Source organism: Antrostomus carolinensis, unplaced genomic scaffold (genome assembly GCF_000700745.2).
Source record: "Antrostomus carolinensis isolate BGI_N321 unplaced genomic scaffold, ASM70074v2 scaffold13892, whole genome shotgun sequence".
Taxonomy (NCBI): domain Eukaryota; kingdom Metazoa; phylum Chordata; class Aves; order Caprimulgiformes; family Caprimulgidae; genus Antrostomus; species Antrostomus carolinensis.
The window spans coordinates 1-15,283 of record NW_010299042.1 but is presented as its reverse complement, the minus strand read 5'-3'; the positions used below and the strand labels follow the sequence as shown (position 1 = coordinate 15,283).

General features: G+C 41.9%; 1 protein-coding gene across 1 annotated transcript; it reads left to right on the top strand.

Moving 5' to 3' along the window:
* Window positions 1-1,455: 1,455 nt before the first annotated feature.
* Window positions 1,456-15,156, top strand: LOC104520848 (deleted in malignant brain tumors 1 protein-like; the record flags this gene model as incomplete). Its single annotated transcript, XM_029083666.1, has 8 exons — window positions 1,456-1,502; window positions 2,385-2,509; window positions 2,998-3,027; window positions 5,212-5,289; window positions 5,785-5,874; window positions 7,730-7,834; window positions 12,957-13,280; window positions 14,845-15,156. Coding segments are annotated over exons 1-8 (1,111 nt in total), but the record flags the coding sequence as incomplete, so codon positions are not given.
* Between the last annotated feature and the right edge of the window lie 127 nt (window positions 15,157-15,283).

Sequence of the window (15,283 nt, the reverse complement as noted above, 5' to 3'; positions counted from 1 at the left end):
GTGTCTGCAGCTCAAATGCCAATACGAAAGATAGAAAAAAATCCCCAAATGAAATTTCTCTTGATTTTCTCCAGAGCATGCTAATTCTGAAAGAGCTTCTAAAAGTTGCCATTTGAAAACATTGCTTTGACCTCCAGCAACCTAAATCCCTTTTCCTTTCAGTGAATATAAGTAGATTTTCAAAACTATTTATGTGACTAAACCCACAGTTTATCAAAACCACACAACCAGGCCACAAGTTTTTATCCTGTTTTGGAAGACCATTTCATCCCCAGGTATCTGAACCACCATGCCATGGTCTGGTTTAATCAAACAGATATTTTAAATACCTTAAGCAGTATATAGTGTCTTCTTCACTGTAGAGTTATATCAAGTGTGTCTTCCCATGCAGATCTGAACTAACATTTGCAAAGATTTAAGCTAATGTACTGTGCTATCAGCTAAAACAACTGTCATGGTCTGCACAGACCAGTGGTCCACAGCTTCCCCTGTTATTGGGGTAATCACATATGGCAAAGGTAAATAACCCTTTCTACTGACACAGTGAAATTTGGCAGAGCTCAGCTCCCAGAAGCCCATATCTTCACTGGAGGTGGAGGATGTACATGAGGATTTCTGGGGTCAGATCCCTTTGTTCTTCTTGCTGCCATTAAATAAGACCCCCTACCTGGAGCACTGTGTCCAGCTCTGGAGTTCTCGGCACAGAAAAGACATAGACCTGTTGGAGCAGGTCCAGAGGAGGCCACAAAAATGATCACAGGGATGGAACATCTCTCCTATGAAGAAAGACTGAGAGAGTTGGGGTTGTTCAGTCTGAAGAAGAGAAGGGAGACATTATTGCACATTTCAATACTTAAAGGGGGCCTATAAGAAAGATGAGGACAGACTTTTTAGCAGGGCCTGTAGTGATAAAACGAGGGGAAATGGTTATAAACTAAAAGAGGGGAGATTTAGAGTAGATAGAAGGAGGAGATTTTTTACATTGAGGGTGGTGAAGCACTGGCCCAGGTTGCCCAGAGAGGTAGGAGAAGCCTCATCCCTGGAAACATTCAAGGTCAGGCTGGACAGGGCTCTGAGCAACCTGATCTGGTTGGAGATGTCCCTGCTCACTGCAGGGGAGTTTGACTAGATGGCTTTGAAAGGCCCTTTCCAACCCAAACCACTCTCTGATTCTATGATTCTACAGTCATCTTCCACTGAACTGTGAGGAAATGAGATGTCCTTCCAGACACAGGGAAGAACCAAAGGACTGTTTTGAAAACACATCACATACCAACACTTACTGTACCTAACTCTCTATCAATACATACCAGATACCATCTCACACCAAAACATAAAGAACACCTAGAATTGTTATATATTACTTCAATGTTAATACTTTCTCTTATCTACCACAGCAAGTGGTGAGGAGCAGAACTCACTAGAAGATTCAGTGCCTGGAGGTCAAAAGTCACTATGGAAGAAATTTTTAGAATGGATAAAAGAAAAATTTACACCCAGAGGTAAGAGGGTGAGAAATGCTCCTGAGAGTTACATGAGCCAGTTCTGGGTGAGGTGGTTATCTCACCAGCAAGTCCAACAATAACCTACTATGACAGATCAGGTCCTGTACACAGCAGAGTCATGGGAACAGGGCTGAATTAACTGCACTGATTTGGGCTCTGCTGTTCGGCTCCCTGCCCTGTACAGCTTTGCACACTGCAGGCGTTCCCCAGTAAGCCCTGGGTACTGGGGACACAGAAAGACTGGGCAGCCTGTCCCTGCAGAGATGAGGATGCAAGCTTAGACATAAGAAGTTTAGAAGTTGTCAATGTCTATAAATATCTGAAATGTGGAGGCCAAATGCATGGGGCCAGGCTCTTTCTGGTGGTGCCCAGTGACAGGACAAGGGGCAATGGGCACAAGCTGGAGCACAGGAGGTTCCACTTAAACATAAGGAAAAACTTCTTTACTGTGAGGGTGCCGGAGCCCTGGGACAGGCTGCCCAGAGAGGGTGTGGAGTCTCCTCTGGAGAGGTTCCAAACCCACCTGGACACTTTCCTGTGCAACCTGGTGTTTTTTGCTTTGGCAGGGGGGTTGGACTGGATGATCTCTTGAGGTCCCTTCCAACCCCCACCATTCTGGGATTCTGTGGTATCCTGGGAATAAACAAATTGAGATGTTTATCTGACAATTTTTGCTTTAGCTTCGGATGATCCGAAACAACTGCGACTGGTATCTGGAGGGGACCGATGTGCTGGGAGAGTTGAAGTTTACCACAAAGGCAAATGGGGGACAGTCTGTGATGACGGCTTCAATATGAACAGTGGCAGTGTTGTATGCAGACAACTTGATTGTGGTGAAGTTGTTTCTGTCTATGGATGGTCTTATTTTGGCCCTGGCAGTGAAGACATCCATTTGGATGACGTGCAGTGTAAAGGAACTGAATCTAACCTTTGGGACTGTGAGCACGCCGGCTGGGGCACACATAACTGTGAACACAACGAGGATGTCGGCGTCGTCTGTTCAGGTAAAAAAAAATATAATAATTTACACACTCTTAAAAATCTTAGATTTCCCTGTTGACCATAAATGCAAGAAACATCAGAGTAGAGCTTGGAAATCAAACTACAGCTGAACTGTGTGCATGTTGTGGAGGGTCCTTGTATTTAGGTTGGTCTGCATGATTGAAGAACAAAAGGATTTCCTGGACAAAATACCAAGATTGGTAGCAGAAAGCACTGAGTATAAAAATGGTGAAAAGAAGGGAGTTCAGAACCACTTTAGTCAACATCTGATTACAGGCCATTCCCAAGACAAGAAAGGCAACCAGTTAAGAGGAGATAGAAGCACATCCAGATGTGAACCAGGCGTGTCCAAACTGAAAATTAAAATTAATACTCTTGTCATAAACGTAACTGAAATCAAAGATTGCATAGCTAGAAACAGCTGATTTTGAAGCAATATAAATCACTGCAAAATAAAAGTAGATTTTTAACTTTTTTTCTATGTTCACAGGTGTGGGACACTCCACGGTTGCACTGACAGGTAAGACAGGGCTCTTGAGACAGAAGTCCATTGACTCTTCACAGTCTCCCCAGATGTTCAGACACTAATTTTTAACTCAAAAATATCACATGATTACAGCTCCTTGGCAGACAGTCTTCTAGAAAGTACATGCTCTGAATTGCTCATTATTACTCCAAATGACCATTTATTCATCCACCTTAATGTTATTTCTGTTCTTTGGATTCTTCTTAGGACTTGTATTTGCCACTCATCTACTACTACTCAGGGAAAACACAAGACAAGTCTTAACACTCTGCGTCTAAGTTTCTGACTCTTGGTTTTTTTACATTTCCTGAAATAATCATAACACCCTGGAAACCTTAAAGTATGGATGTAACTCATGTTTCCTGGGGTTTTTAAGTGCTGAGTTAATTACTAAGGCTCTTCAAAACACACAGTGACAAACAAGTGGGCACTAAAATGTAGATTTCAATCATATGTAGCTCAGAAGTGAAAGGGTGGTTCCCAAAATAATTTATTCTCAAGACTTGAACCTGCAAAAGCCGCATTGTAGTAGTCCTGAACTGTTGCTGCATATTCTGAGCATCTGTTTCTGCACTGTGATGGCACATATCTCTGACAAATATCTCTGAAGTTCATTTAGAACTGCCATTAATCGAAATGTCACTCATGCTACCAGAAGTTAAGGACTGGTGCATGAACCCAGAGCTGCACAAAATGTGATGTTTAAATTATTTCAACAATGTCTCAGTTCTGATGACCACTCTTACAGTTCTCTAATAATTTACTTCCTCTAACTTCCAACATCCTCAAACAAGCCCCAAACTTCCATTTCTGCATCAACATTTTCCACAGACAGCACTGTTGTGACATCTACTGCAGAATCCCTGACCTGTTGGCAAAGGCAAGGGAAAAATACAAACTGCAAATGCCATGGGTGGAAATTTTGAGTCATATATGCAATTTGTTTAGAGCAGACAGTAGGACCACTGGGAATTCACTAAAAATATTCCCTAAGTCTGCATGTAATTAGCCTTGGAAGAGCCAATGTTCAACACTACCTTCATTTTTATAGGAAAATGTGGTTGGAGGGAAAATGGGCATGTGAGTAAGTCTACCTGCATATACAGTTATCAAGACTGCGTGTATGCATGGTGAGATCTTTACAACTGGTTCATCTGAGGCAACCTTACCTGGATATTTCCTTCACCTTTAATTCTTATAATAATCTTACTTAATTTTTCCGGGTTCTTAAGTTAGTGCAAAGGTAGAAAGGAAATAAGGTATGTTTATAACCTGTTGAGAGATACACTAATATCTCAAATTCACTTAAAATTTCTAATGGGAAGATGGTCTTCTGAGTCACTTTACCAAAATTTAAAATTTAAGGAACTGACCTTTTCAGTGGTGGCCAGTGACAGGACAAGGGGCAATGGCCACAAACTGGAACACCGGAACTTCCAGACAAATTTAAGGAAAAACTTCTTTACTGTGAGGGTGCCGGAGCCCTGGGACAGGCTGGCCAGAGGGGGTGTGGAGTCTCCATCTCTGGAGATGTTCCAAACCCACCTGGACACTTTCCTGTGCAATAGGGAACCTGCTTTGGCAGGGGGGCTGGACTGGATGATCTCCTGAGGTCCCTTCCAACCCCACCATTCTGGGATTCTGTGACTTTCTTTTCCATGAAGCCTGAAGTATTAATGATTGCACAGATCCTTGAAATGTCTTTTATTTTACACAGTGGTGTTTCTGTTTAATAACATATTTCCCCACCCCCTGGCCACCTCCACAGATTCCTCCTCTGTACTCACCTCAAGCCAAGCAGAGACTGAGACATCATCAGCTCCAGAGACCTTGACAACCCTTGAGGAAGGTGAGGCACACTTGCCTGCTGAAAGTCATTTCCAAAGCACAAGATAAATGTCATTATTTCCCCTAACAATGGCCAATTTGCATCTTTCCAAATGACTATTGCATCTGTAGCAGTAAAAGAATGCAGTCAGAAATATCTACTATTTTTATTTTTAAATATTAAATGAAAGTGAAAGTCTTTATTTTCTGCAAAAATAAAGGGCTATGCATTTACTCACTGTCCTGCAAAGCCCAAATCTACTTACTTTCATCAAGATTTCAGTTCACATGTTCACTCTTAATTGCTGCCAATCTCTCCTTTTTATTTCCTCAATTTTCTCTTGGCCTCAGTTACATCTTCTGCGTCCACTGTTCTCATAGAGGAAAATGCCATTACAGCTTCTGAAACACCAGTCACAGTTTATAGAGGTAAGAAGAACCATTTTGCAAGTGTTGTTTTTAAAAAATATTCTCTTAATTTGAGTTTTTCAGATGGATTAAGATGTTATCGCATAAATTTGTAAAATATTCACAGCAGACAACTACAAATTAAACATCTCTGTGAAGGAACAACCCCCTTACAACATCTTCATTTTATCAGTCTGTCAGAACACGTCAGGAGTATATGCATTTAATGATTAATACCTCTGAGTTTGTAGCTATAAATAGTATACTTACAATTTTGTAAAGCTGAAGTGTCCAGATCATTGTGATTTTATTAATAAAAACTCCTGGAGCACTAAGGAGCACAGCCCGACACTTGTGCTCATCTCCCTTGGTTGAACCTCTGCCTCTCCAGTGATTTAGCAGATTGATAACATAGTTTTGCATCAAGCCTGAGACCTAAAGCAAGTCATGAGCTCCTCAAATCACACTTGTGCTTTTAATTGCTTCTTGCAACCATTTAATTTCTCATCTTTATAGCCTCCTTTGGTAGCACAGGTGCCTCCCTTGTTTCCACCGCTGTCACAGAGGAAAGCAGGACATCAGAAATCCTGACTACGCTGCAGACAGGTAAAGGGCATTTGCACAACATGCTACATAGAAAAATGTGGTTATGAGCATTGGTTAGGAGGGGACATCCATAGAGATGCCAAGAAACTTTGCAAAATCATCATTTCTCAGTGCAGATAATGCTTGTCTATGAATTTCATCTGCTTGGTACCAACTCACTGGCTTTCTGGCAGCACAGGCAGGTTGTCCCTGGCATTACTGCCACTACTGCCACTGGAGCTGCAAATGAGATATGCTGTGCCTGCTTCAAGGGAAGCAGAATTTGAACCACAGAATCTGAAGGAAATCATTATTTTCATTCCTTATTTCATAGAATCATAGAATGGTTTGGGTTGGAAGGGACCTTAAAGATCATCTAGTTCCAACCCCCCTGCCAGCAGCAGGGACACCTTCCACTAGACCAGGTTGCCCCCATGACTTGGGGAAAAAGCCACCCACTCTATGTTTCTCACCATTTGTAACGTTACCTATGCAGATTCTAAACCATTTATAAGCCTCCAGGTTTTGGCTTTCTTATCAAGCCAATCCAGAAGGAATATCAGGTCTTGCACGTGAGGTTTTCTGAGCTCAGACTTGGTTCTCTCCCAACCTGTGGCCCAGGATGTTGCAGGCTCAGCCCAGAGAGCTGGGAATGAGAGAGCTGGCTGCCCCTCCAGCCTTCCTCTCCTCGACAACACAGCTCCTGATGGTGATGGTGATGGTGATGCTCCACACAGCAAGGAGATGCGGTGGAGAATTGCAGGGAAAACAGATGCTGTATTTCAGTGTCAGTCCTGATGGCCTCTCCCTCCTTTCTCCAGTGGGAGAAAGACTTTCAGTCAGATAAGCCAGGAATAGATGTAATAAACATTTCCCTCTATACAGACAGAATAGTCTTTGTTATTTCACTTTTTGAACTTCTTAATCAAGTTGTCAAAGCACACCTTGTTGCGAAACTACCTACCAATACATGTTACTGCCAAATTGCAACACTCGTTTCTATTTTTGCTCCTCACACTCCTTTTGCTTTTCTCACTCTTGGTGAAAGAAGTCTGAAACTTTTTAGTTGCTTGTAAAGCAAAGCATTAACACAAAGATCCATTTCCAAGCCATGTCAGTGGATGTGGACAGGTTCCCCTTTCCACAAAGCCTGAAGGCAATTAAATTAATCAAGAGCTGATTTCAATCATCCAGCCTTACCTGAATGCTCTCTGCCTCTCATTTCTGTGGTTGTCCCTTCTTCTCACAGCCTCTGAAAATACTGCAGAATCATCCATTTCACCTGCCTCACCTACAGGAGATGGTGTTACCTCAGCTCCAGAAATCCCTTCCACAGCTACTGAAGGTAAGAGCAGATACTATGCCATAAAATCTAATAATAATAGTGTTTAAGTTGGTTTAAAATAGATTACATTGATAGGATTACAATAACTGTACAAAGTTTCAGATCAGTCAACTGCTAATTAATCATCTCAGTGAAGAAAGAATCCAGCTTCTAAAACCTTCACTTCTTTAATATTGAGCTGTCAAAGTTTAGGAGATACATAATTATGAATAATTTGGGACTTAAAGCTGCTTCTACTTTTTTGCATAATTTAGGTATCAGCAAAAGTGCCCAAATATCAGTGCTTTTGTCTGGGCAAAAGTGGATATTTTATTGTGGAGACCATCAATGAATAAATCAAATTGTGACATCTTTACCTTAAAGATACAATAATCTTCGATAGTTCTTTCCCAGTCCTAAAGATGGAGATGCCACCACCAGACACAGTACCAAAGCTGGTTCTGTAGACTTTCCCACTCATCCCTGTTGGACTCTCTAACCACAGAGGTTGATATTTCTCTCCAATAATGTATTTCTTTAACCCTTTCACAGTCCCTTCAACAGTCCTGTATTCCTCCTTGGCACCTACTTCGATAAATGAAGAGACTGAGGCAGTATCTACAACAGGAACCCTCAGCACAGCTTCCAAAGACAAAGGTATAGTTGTAAAATCATTTCGAGTCCAAGTAAGCTAAAGGAAAACCATATTGCATGGAAAATGAATGCAATGAAGTTTTAATAAAGGGGGCTAAGAACATGTTGCTTCATTGTCCAGTAGCTAAGAAGCTTAAAAATCCAGATTTTAAATACTGATTTATCGCAGTCTTATGTGGTGATAGAGACTCAGGTAGAAGTACAAGGGATAAGTCCATGTTTACTCTCTGAAATAAAGCTTCCTGTATTTTTGCACTTTTCTAGCAAAATGACAAATCCAGATTGTTTAAACCAAAAATTTTATTCTGGTTCACATCCATGTTTGGTCATTATTGCTCATTGTTCCTATTTGTTTTGGTTTTTTTTTTCCTCAAAGCTTCAGCAGTTTATTCTGTCACGGAAATTGGTAACTTGATCACATCTGCCCCAGCCACAGACAGTCCTAAGCTATTAACAACTCCATCATCACTGCCTGCCATGAGTGAAGGTAAGGAACTGTTGGATACAACCTGTGTGCCCTGCATTGTTCAGGAGAAAAAATGTTGCTGCCTGGTGTCACCACACCAGGCACCATTTGGGGCTCAGAAAGTCCTTGAGCTGCAAACAAGTGGGAGGTAGGAGATTATTTTAGCAGGGCCTGTAGTGATAGGTCAAGGGAAAATCATTTTAAACTAAAAGAGGGGAGATTCAGACTAGATATAAGGAAGAAATTTATTACAATGAAGATGAAACCCTGATTGCCCAGAGAGGTGGTAGAAGCCCCATCCCTGGAAACATTTGAAGTCAGGTTGGACCTGAGAACCTGGTCTGGTTGAGGATGTCCCTGCTCACTGCAGGGTGGTTGGACTAGATGGCCTTGAAAGGTCCCTTCAACCCAAACCATTCTAAGATTCTATGATTCTATAAACCTCAACTTACCTTCAAGCTTGTCCTGTCCATATACTCCTCAGTGCCTCTTAGTGGTTCCCAGTGGAGAGGGGAAATTAACTTCTGCAGAGCTCTGGTCCAGCCCTTCTTCAGCGCTGGTCATGTTGCAATGTGTGTACATATATCCCATCTTTTCCTCATTCTGTTTGCTGGGACAACACTTATTCTGGTATCTGTTTTGTAAGACACTTTGCAAATTTTAAGTGAATGAGTTGTTTTAACTAATATATGAATTAATTTATTAGGTATTAAAAAAATCTTAAAACCAGAATTTCACCACACAGGGCCATTTTGTATCAGCCATCAGCTGAGCTGGGACCTTCCTATCCAACATATGCTGTCCTACCTCATCTTCTAATGAAGCAGAAATTGGCAGCATCAATAGGCTTTAAATTCCTATGCAAATCTTCACCAGGGGAGATGACTATGTGTACTTTGCCTCTGAACTTGAGAGATATTTTCAAGACACACAATGAGTTGGACACTATATTTAAAGTTCTTTTATTGATGGACATTTTCTTCAGTGCCTACAGTCGCTGTTTTAGCTCTCTGTGGACTCCGGGGAGCAGAGGAACTGGTGGCCATCCTCTTTAGAGCCCTCTTCAGAATAGTGTATGACACTTCCCACATAAACTAAATTCAAAACTTTCCTCAGAGCTCACGATTTTCAAGCCTATTGTATTCTTGATCCATTCATTCAAACTCTCCCCATTATCTCTAACTTTATCTTAAATGTGCAATCACCGACTGAGCAGCTGAGGTCTCTTTAGGGCCAAGGAGAATAAGCAGCTCCCGTGTATCACTCTGAGAGCATGACTGAAACTAGCTCATTGTAGCATTAACATTTCTAACTTCCAATTTTTCCTTGGTCCTTCTGTGCCAGCAGGAAGGATGATTTTGCCCTTGTGCTTTGGTTTTTCTCATTCCAATGAGTAGCCCGTTCCACCTGTCTTTATGGAATTTCAGCTTGTTGATTTTTGACATTTATTCAGTTTATGAAGATCATTTTGAATTTTCATCATGTCCTCCAGAGAGCACACAGATCTTGTCTTTCCTTCTGCCACTCTCTGTCCTGTTGCAGTTCCACTAGCAAGGACTGAGGATCTCACCACAGTAAAGAAGCTGTGGCTGTTCAACACCCACACCATCTGTTACTCCAAGATGCTGCACAACATGACAAACAATTAGGAAGGCAACTGATAACTCCTCTCTTTACAACTTTTTTTTTAACACTGCTTGTCTTCTACAGACTTATCTGTGCTGTCTGAAGTTGAGAGCTCTGACTCAACACCAGTGGCAGCAGCACTAGAAAGTGTAATACAGATTTCCTTACTGCTCCACCCATTAACCTTATTTCATAGAATCATAGAATCCCAGGATTGGATTGGAAGGGACCTCAAAGATCATCCAGTTCCAACCCCCCTGCCATCAGCAGGGACACCTTCCACTAGACCAGGTTGCTCAAAGCCTCATCCAATCTGGCCTTGAACACTTCCAGGGAGGAGCATCCACAGCTTCCTTGGGCAACCTGTTCCAGTGTCTCACCACCCTCACAGTGAAGAACTTCTTCCTAATATCTCATCTAAACCTCCCCTCTTTCAGCTTAAACCCATTTCCCCTTGTTTTGTCATTAACTGCCCTTATGAAAAGTCCTTCCCCAGCTTTCTTGTAGCCCCTTCAGGCACTGGGAGGCCACTAGAAGGTCTCCCCGGAGCCTTCTCTTCTCCAGGCTGAACAGCCCCAACTCTCTCAGCCTGTCCTCACAGCAGAGCTGCTCCAGCCCTTGGATCATCCTGGTAGCCCTGCTCTGGACTTGTTCTAGCTGCTCCAGGTCTCTCTTGTGTTGAGACATTATATTCAAACAATATTTTTGAACAATATTTCGAACAATATTTTCATGTTCAAGATCTAGGATCTATCCACCCTAATTTCTAAAAACATTGTCTTAGAAATGAGCAGACACATCTTCAGCACAGCAAAGAAGAAATTTCAGTCAGTGCTTTTTCTACCTTTTTCCTGCCAGTCATTTCACTTTCATAAGGATAACAATGAAAACTTTCCTGCTCAGAAGAATATTTTGCAGAGCTTTGGTCAGATTTTACTGCTTGCCTTACTTGTCCAGGCTGGGCTCTATTCCAGCTGAATGAGAGAAGTGTGCATTTCTGTGCACACACCAGTGAAAGTGAGAAATGAGTGTGGTCCCTTGAGATTTACTTTTATTTGCTTGGCTTTTAGAAATTGAACGTGAATTTCTTAAATGAGTGATCTGTTGACTATTCTGCAGGTTTAAGGAAGCCAGTACATGGTGTATATATGGTTTCCTAAGAATACCCTCATTACTATGGAACTATGTGCTTGTAACTATGAAGTGCTTTGCCTGTGTCTACTCAACCAAGTATTTGAGCAACCAGTTTCATATTATTTAGGCATACTGTGTGTAACAGGTATGCTGTTGAATGGTTAAAGGGGGAAAAAGGCTCCTCTATAGCTGTAAATAATAATCTCATTAGTATTATTTGTACAAACTGTAGGTAAACTGGCCTTTGGGTTCAAAACTCAGAAAAACTAACTGTTCCCTAATTCCTTTTATTATATTCTGCACTTAACTAAGCACAAATCATTGACTTTGAAGAGATGCAAATACTGATTATTTTCTTTTATTAACTTGCTGCAAGTAAAAAGTTGTCTTTCAGCTGTCTGTAGACACCCACACAAGAAAACATTAAAAGTTCTTGGGACTGTTATTCAATCAGTCCTTTATTTTCTGAAAAAGTACCCCAAATAAATCTCAGATTGATGTTCATACTTCAGATTAATGAAATATGTCATTTACTTAGAAACTTTAATAGGAAAGATGCCTCCTTCCCCATAAAGCCATTTTTAATATCAGCAGAATCATAATAAATTTATTTCTGCCTGTAACTTAAGTCAAGATCTGGATCTAGATATAGAATTTTTAATATGCCTCTTTCTTACTATTCTCACTTGGATTTAGAAAGCTAATGTAGTGCAGTTCTTAAACTTTTTATTTAACATTTTTCACCATCACTGCTGAATACTCAGTGCCTGGATCAACAGGTTAATTATCTTTTGTCTTAATTATCTTTTTTTCTCCCTGAAATCATATTTGGCAGTCTTGTAGAAGTTTAGACCTAGATCTTGGGAAGTGAGCCAAGCACCTTGCTGCTGGCATTTCTTTACAGGCAACATTTGCAGGAGCAAATGATAAGCCTGGTACTCAGATGGAAGGAGCTTTGATCATGGTCAGCAAAAAGGAATTAAGGAGAAAGACAGTCCTAGGAAACACAGCTCTCATTCTGAACAGATGTGTATTAGTTGGTTACAAATAGCTGCCAGGTGACAGCAAAATGCCCCAAAATGAAAACCTCATCATCACCGACCCACCAAGGAGTAAGACAGGTGTGTATACTTGGTACAGTTTATGATGGCCACAAACTAGAAGGAACTCAATTATGTTGTTGGCACAGTGTCTCTGATTTCTTTCTCTGAAAGAAAAATACACTCTAGGCCCATAAAACTAATTTGGAACTTCAGATCTCTAAAAGCCTTTCCCTCTGAAACTGAGATAAATGTGTGGAGTACTCTGTAAGTACCCAGCTCTCAGAAATGAGCCTGGGCTGTAGAAACAGCTCTGCTACTATTCTGGGGAAATGATGCTGTGCCAACCATCTGTTATGCCAGAGGGTTAGCAAGGATGGGAAAAGAAGCTGAACCAGACATTATTTAAAGGAAGAAAACATCAAAAAATCCCAAACCATACCCCTTAGATTGCAAGGTACCCCAGGAAAAGGCTGGCTCTGGGTATTTGTGTTCATCCTTTAGACAATACAGATGAGAATGATGGTAAAGCAAAGGTAGAAAACCTTCCCTCTACTGCACAAAGTGGGGAGAGGTGGCAGCTGGCTGCATGGGTGAGGATCATTTTTCCCAGAGATCAGCACATTGTGGAAGAAGACTATGTCCATGCTTGTTGGGTATTGCATGTAGATAGATGGGTTCAAGCATTTATGTCTATCGTACACCAGCACTGAAATTCAGAGGAGGTTCCTTTGTCAGAGCAGACCATGCTGTGGGCTACCTGCTCCTGTCTGCACTGGGGTGGTACTTGGCCTGAAGACAGGTTGTGTCACCACCTCGGATGACCACCACTGACACAGGACCACCTCTTTCTCCACAGCAGACACCTCTGCCCTGTCCCTGCGACTGGCAGATGGCAACAGCCGGTGCTCGGGCCGCGTTGAACTCTATCACAACGGCAGCTGGGGAACGGTCTGCGACGACGCCTGGGAGCTGGTGGATGCCGAGGTGGTCTGCAGGAGGCTGGGGTGTGGAGAAGCTCTGCTAGCTGTGTCTGAAGCCCAGTTTGGTCCAGGTTCTGGGAACATCCTTCTTGATGACGTGCAGTGCAGAGGGGATGAAGACAATCTGTGGGAGTGCTCCCACAGAGGGATCGCTGTCCACAACTGCCAACATAAAGAAGATGCCAGTGTCATTTGTGCAGGTACAATAGCTCAGCTCTCCTAAATTATTGCTTCGTGAGCTATGTAAGCTTGCTGCCATCTACAATTTTAATGCACAACTTGTTTCTATCAGTGAAATTATTTCAGGCTTGAAACCAAGACCTAGGAGAATTGCTGCGTTTTACCACATTTTTTCTTTTTGTTAATTCAAGCAGTTTATTCACACAGGTTTGCATTTAAATTTTTTATTGTAGTTCTCAAATCCTTTGGTTACCTGGAATACCATTGTCAATCTTACCCGATGCCATTTCCTACTCTATTACCTGACTGCTTTACATATTACCCTTTCAATCATAATTTTACATCATCACTCTTATATTTCAGTCCTCCTAGTCCTAATTTCCCATCAATTATGAACTTTCACCAGTAAATAAAACATCCTTTTCTTGTGTTTAATAGGAAAACATTTTTACTAACTTCCTTTAGGATTTTTCCAAATCAATTCCCAGTTTTCCAGCAATTCTGTATTCTCACTGGAAACACGTACACAGTTGGAGAGCCCGAGTGCAGTCCCTGTGTGGCCAGTGCCACGGCAAGTGGTGGCCCACAGGCAAAGCTCATCCATGTGGAGGGCACTCCACGAGCCTGAAATGACCCAGATGAAACCTAACTGGCTGAAATGGGTTGTGGATGAGACCTGGCACCAAGAATGACGGTTTACAGCTTATTTGGGGACACCTTTCCCTGGGGAAAAATCAAAGTAAATTTTTAATAGAGTTAGGTTTTGCAGTAAACACCTCAAGTGGAGTTAAACACGTGACCCAAGTAAACACATGTCTCTTTGGTGAGTATGTTCCACACCCAAAGCAATTAAAGTTTATACCTGCAAGGTAACTGCAACCATTAACACCTGACATTTAAAAAAAGGGCTTGCAGCCTTCTCTTGGTGATGATGCTTCCAGAGATTAATGGGTTGTTCTCTACCACTACTACTTATTTTTATTATTATTATTTTTTATTTTTCACATAGTAACTGAAGAATGTTATTAAATATCTTGTAGTAAAACTAGAAATTTACTTTTCTATTTCCTTTCCTAGAGCCAGTGACTCCACTGGTCACAACAGAGCCTGTTCCAGCTGGTGAGTTCTCCTTGGATGGGTTTTGCAAAGCTTTCACAGCTGATATATTTTATATAGTAACTTAAGCACTGGAAAGGAAGGCAAAAATTTTATAGGTAAAAATTTCAAAGCAAATAAATGCATGGAAGATGAGTTTCTGAGATACTCGAGGCTTACCTAAGAGTTTTGCTGTTAAAGAATGCTGGTATCAATAGGACTGGTTATATCAGCCATGGACATACACATCAGAGCCTGAAAGAGGAAAAAAAATCTTTATATTTACTCCTAGGTGTATATGGCACACTATGAGAGTAAGGATTTGTGATGAACTGACACAATATAACTTGTTACAGCAAGATTAATTTAATGGCTTTTCCACCTTCTGTGCAACACAACAAAGTTGGGTTTTGCTATTTGATAAATGCACCTGGAAAGCCCATTTCTGAGGCTGCTGAATGTCCATATGTTTCCCTCTGCTTTTCCAAGACATGTCCCTGAGACTGGTGAGCGGAGAGGATGTGTGCTCAGGACGCCTCGAAGTCTTTCACAACGGGAGCTGGGCCACCGTCTGCGATGATGGCTGGGACATGAAGGATGCCGCGGTTGTGTGCAGGCAGCTGGGTTGTGGAGATGCTGTCTCAGCCAAAATCGATGCCTTTTTTGGGGAAGGCACAGGAGATATTCTCCTGGATGAGGTGGCGTGCAGAGGGGATGAGTCCTCCCTGGAGCAGTGCTCTCACAGGGGGCTGGGCATGCACGACTGCTACCACAAGGAAGATGCTGGTGTTATCTGTGCAGGTACTCACCTTTTCCATTTTATTTGATGTGAATTAAGTTTGCTAAGCTGTGCATGCGAGCTGGTATGGGTGAAAGGAGGAACCGGTGGCTGTGCAGGGACAGAGGAGGCCGGTGAGAGCAAAGAAGG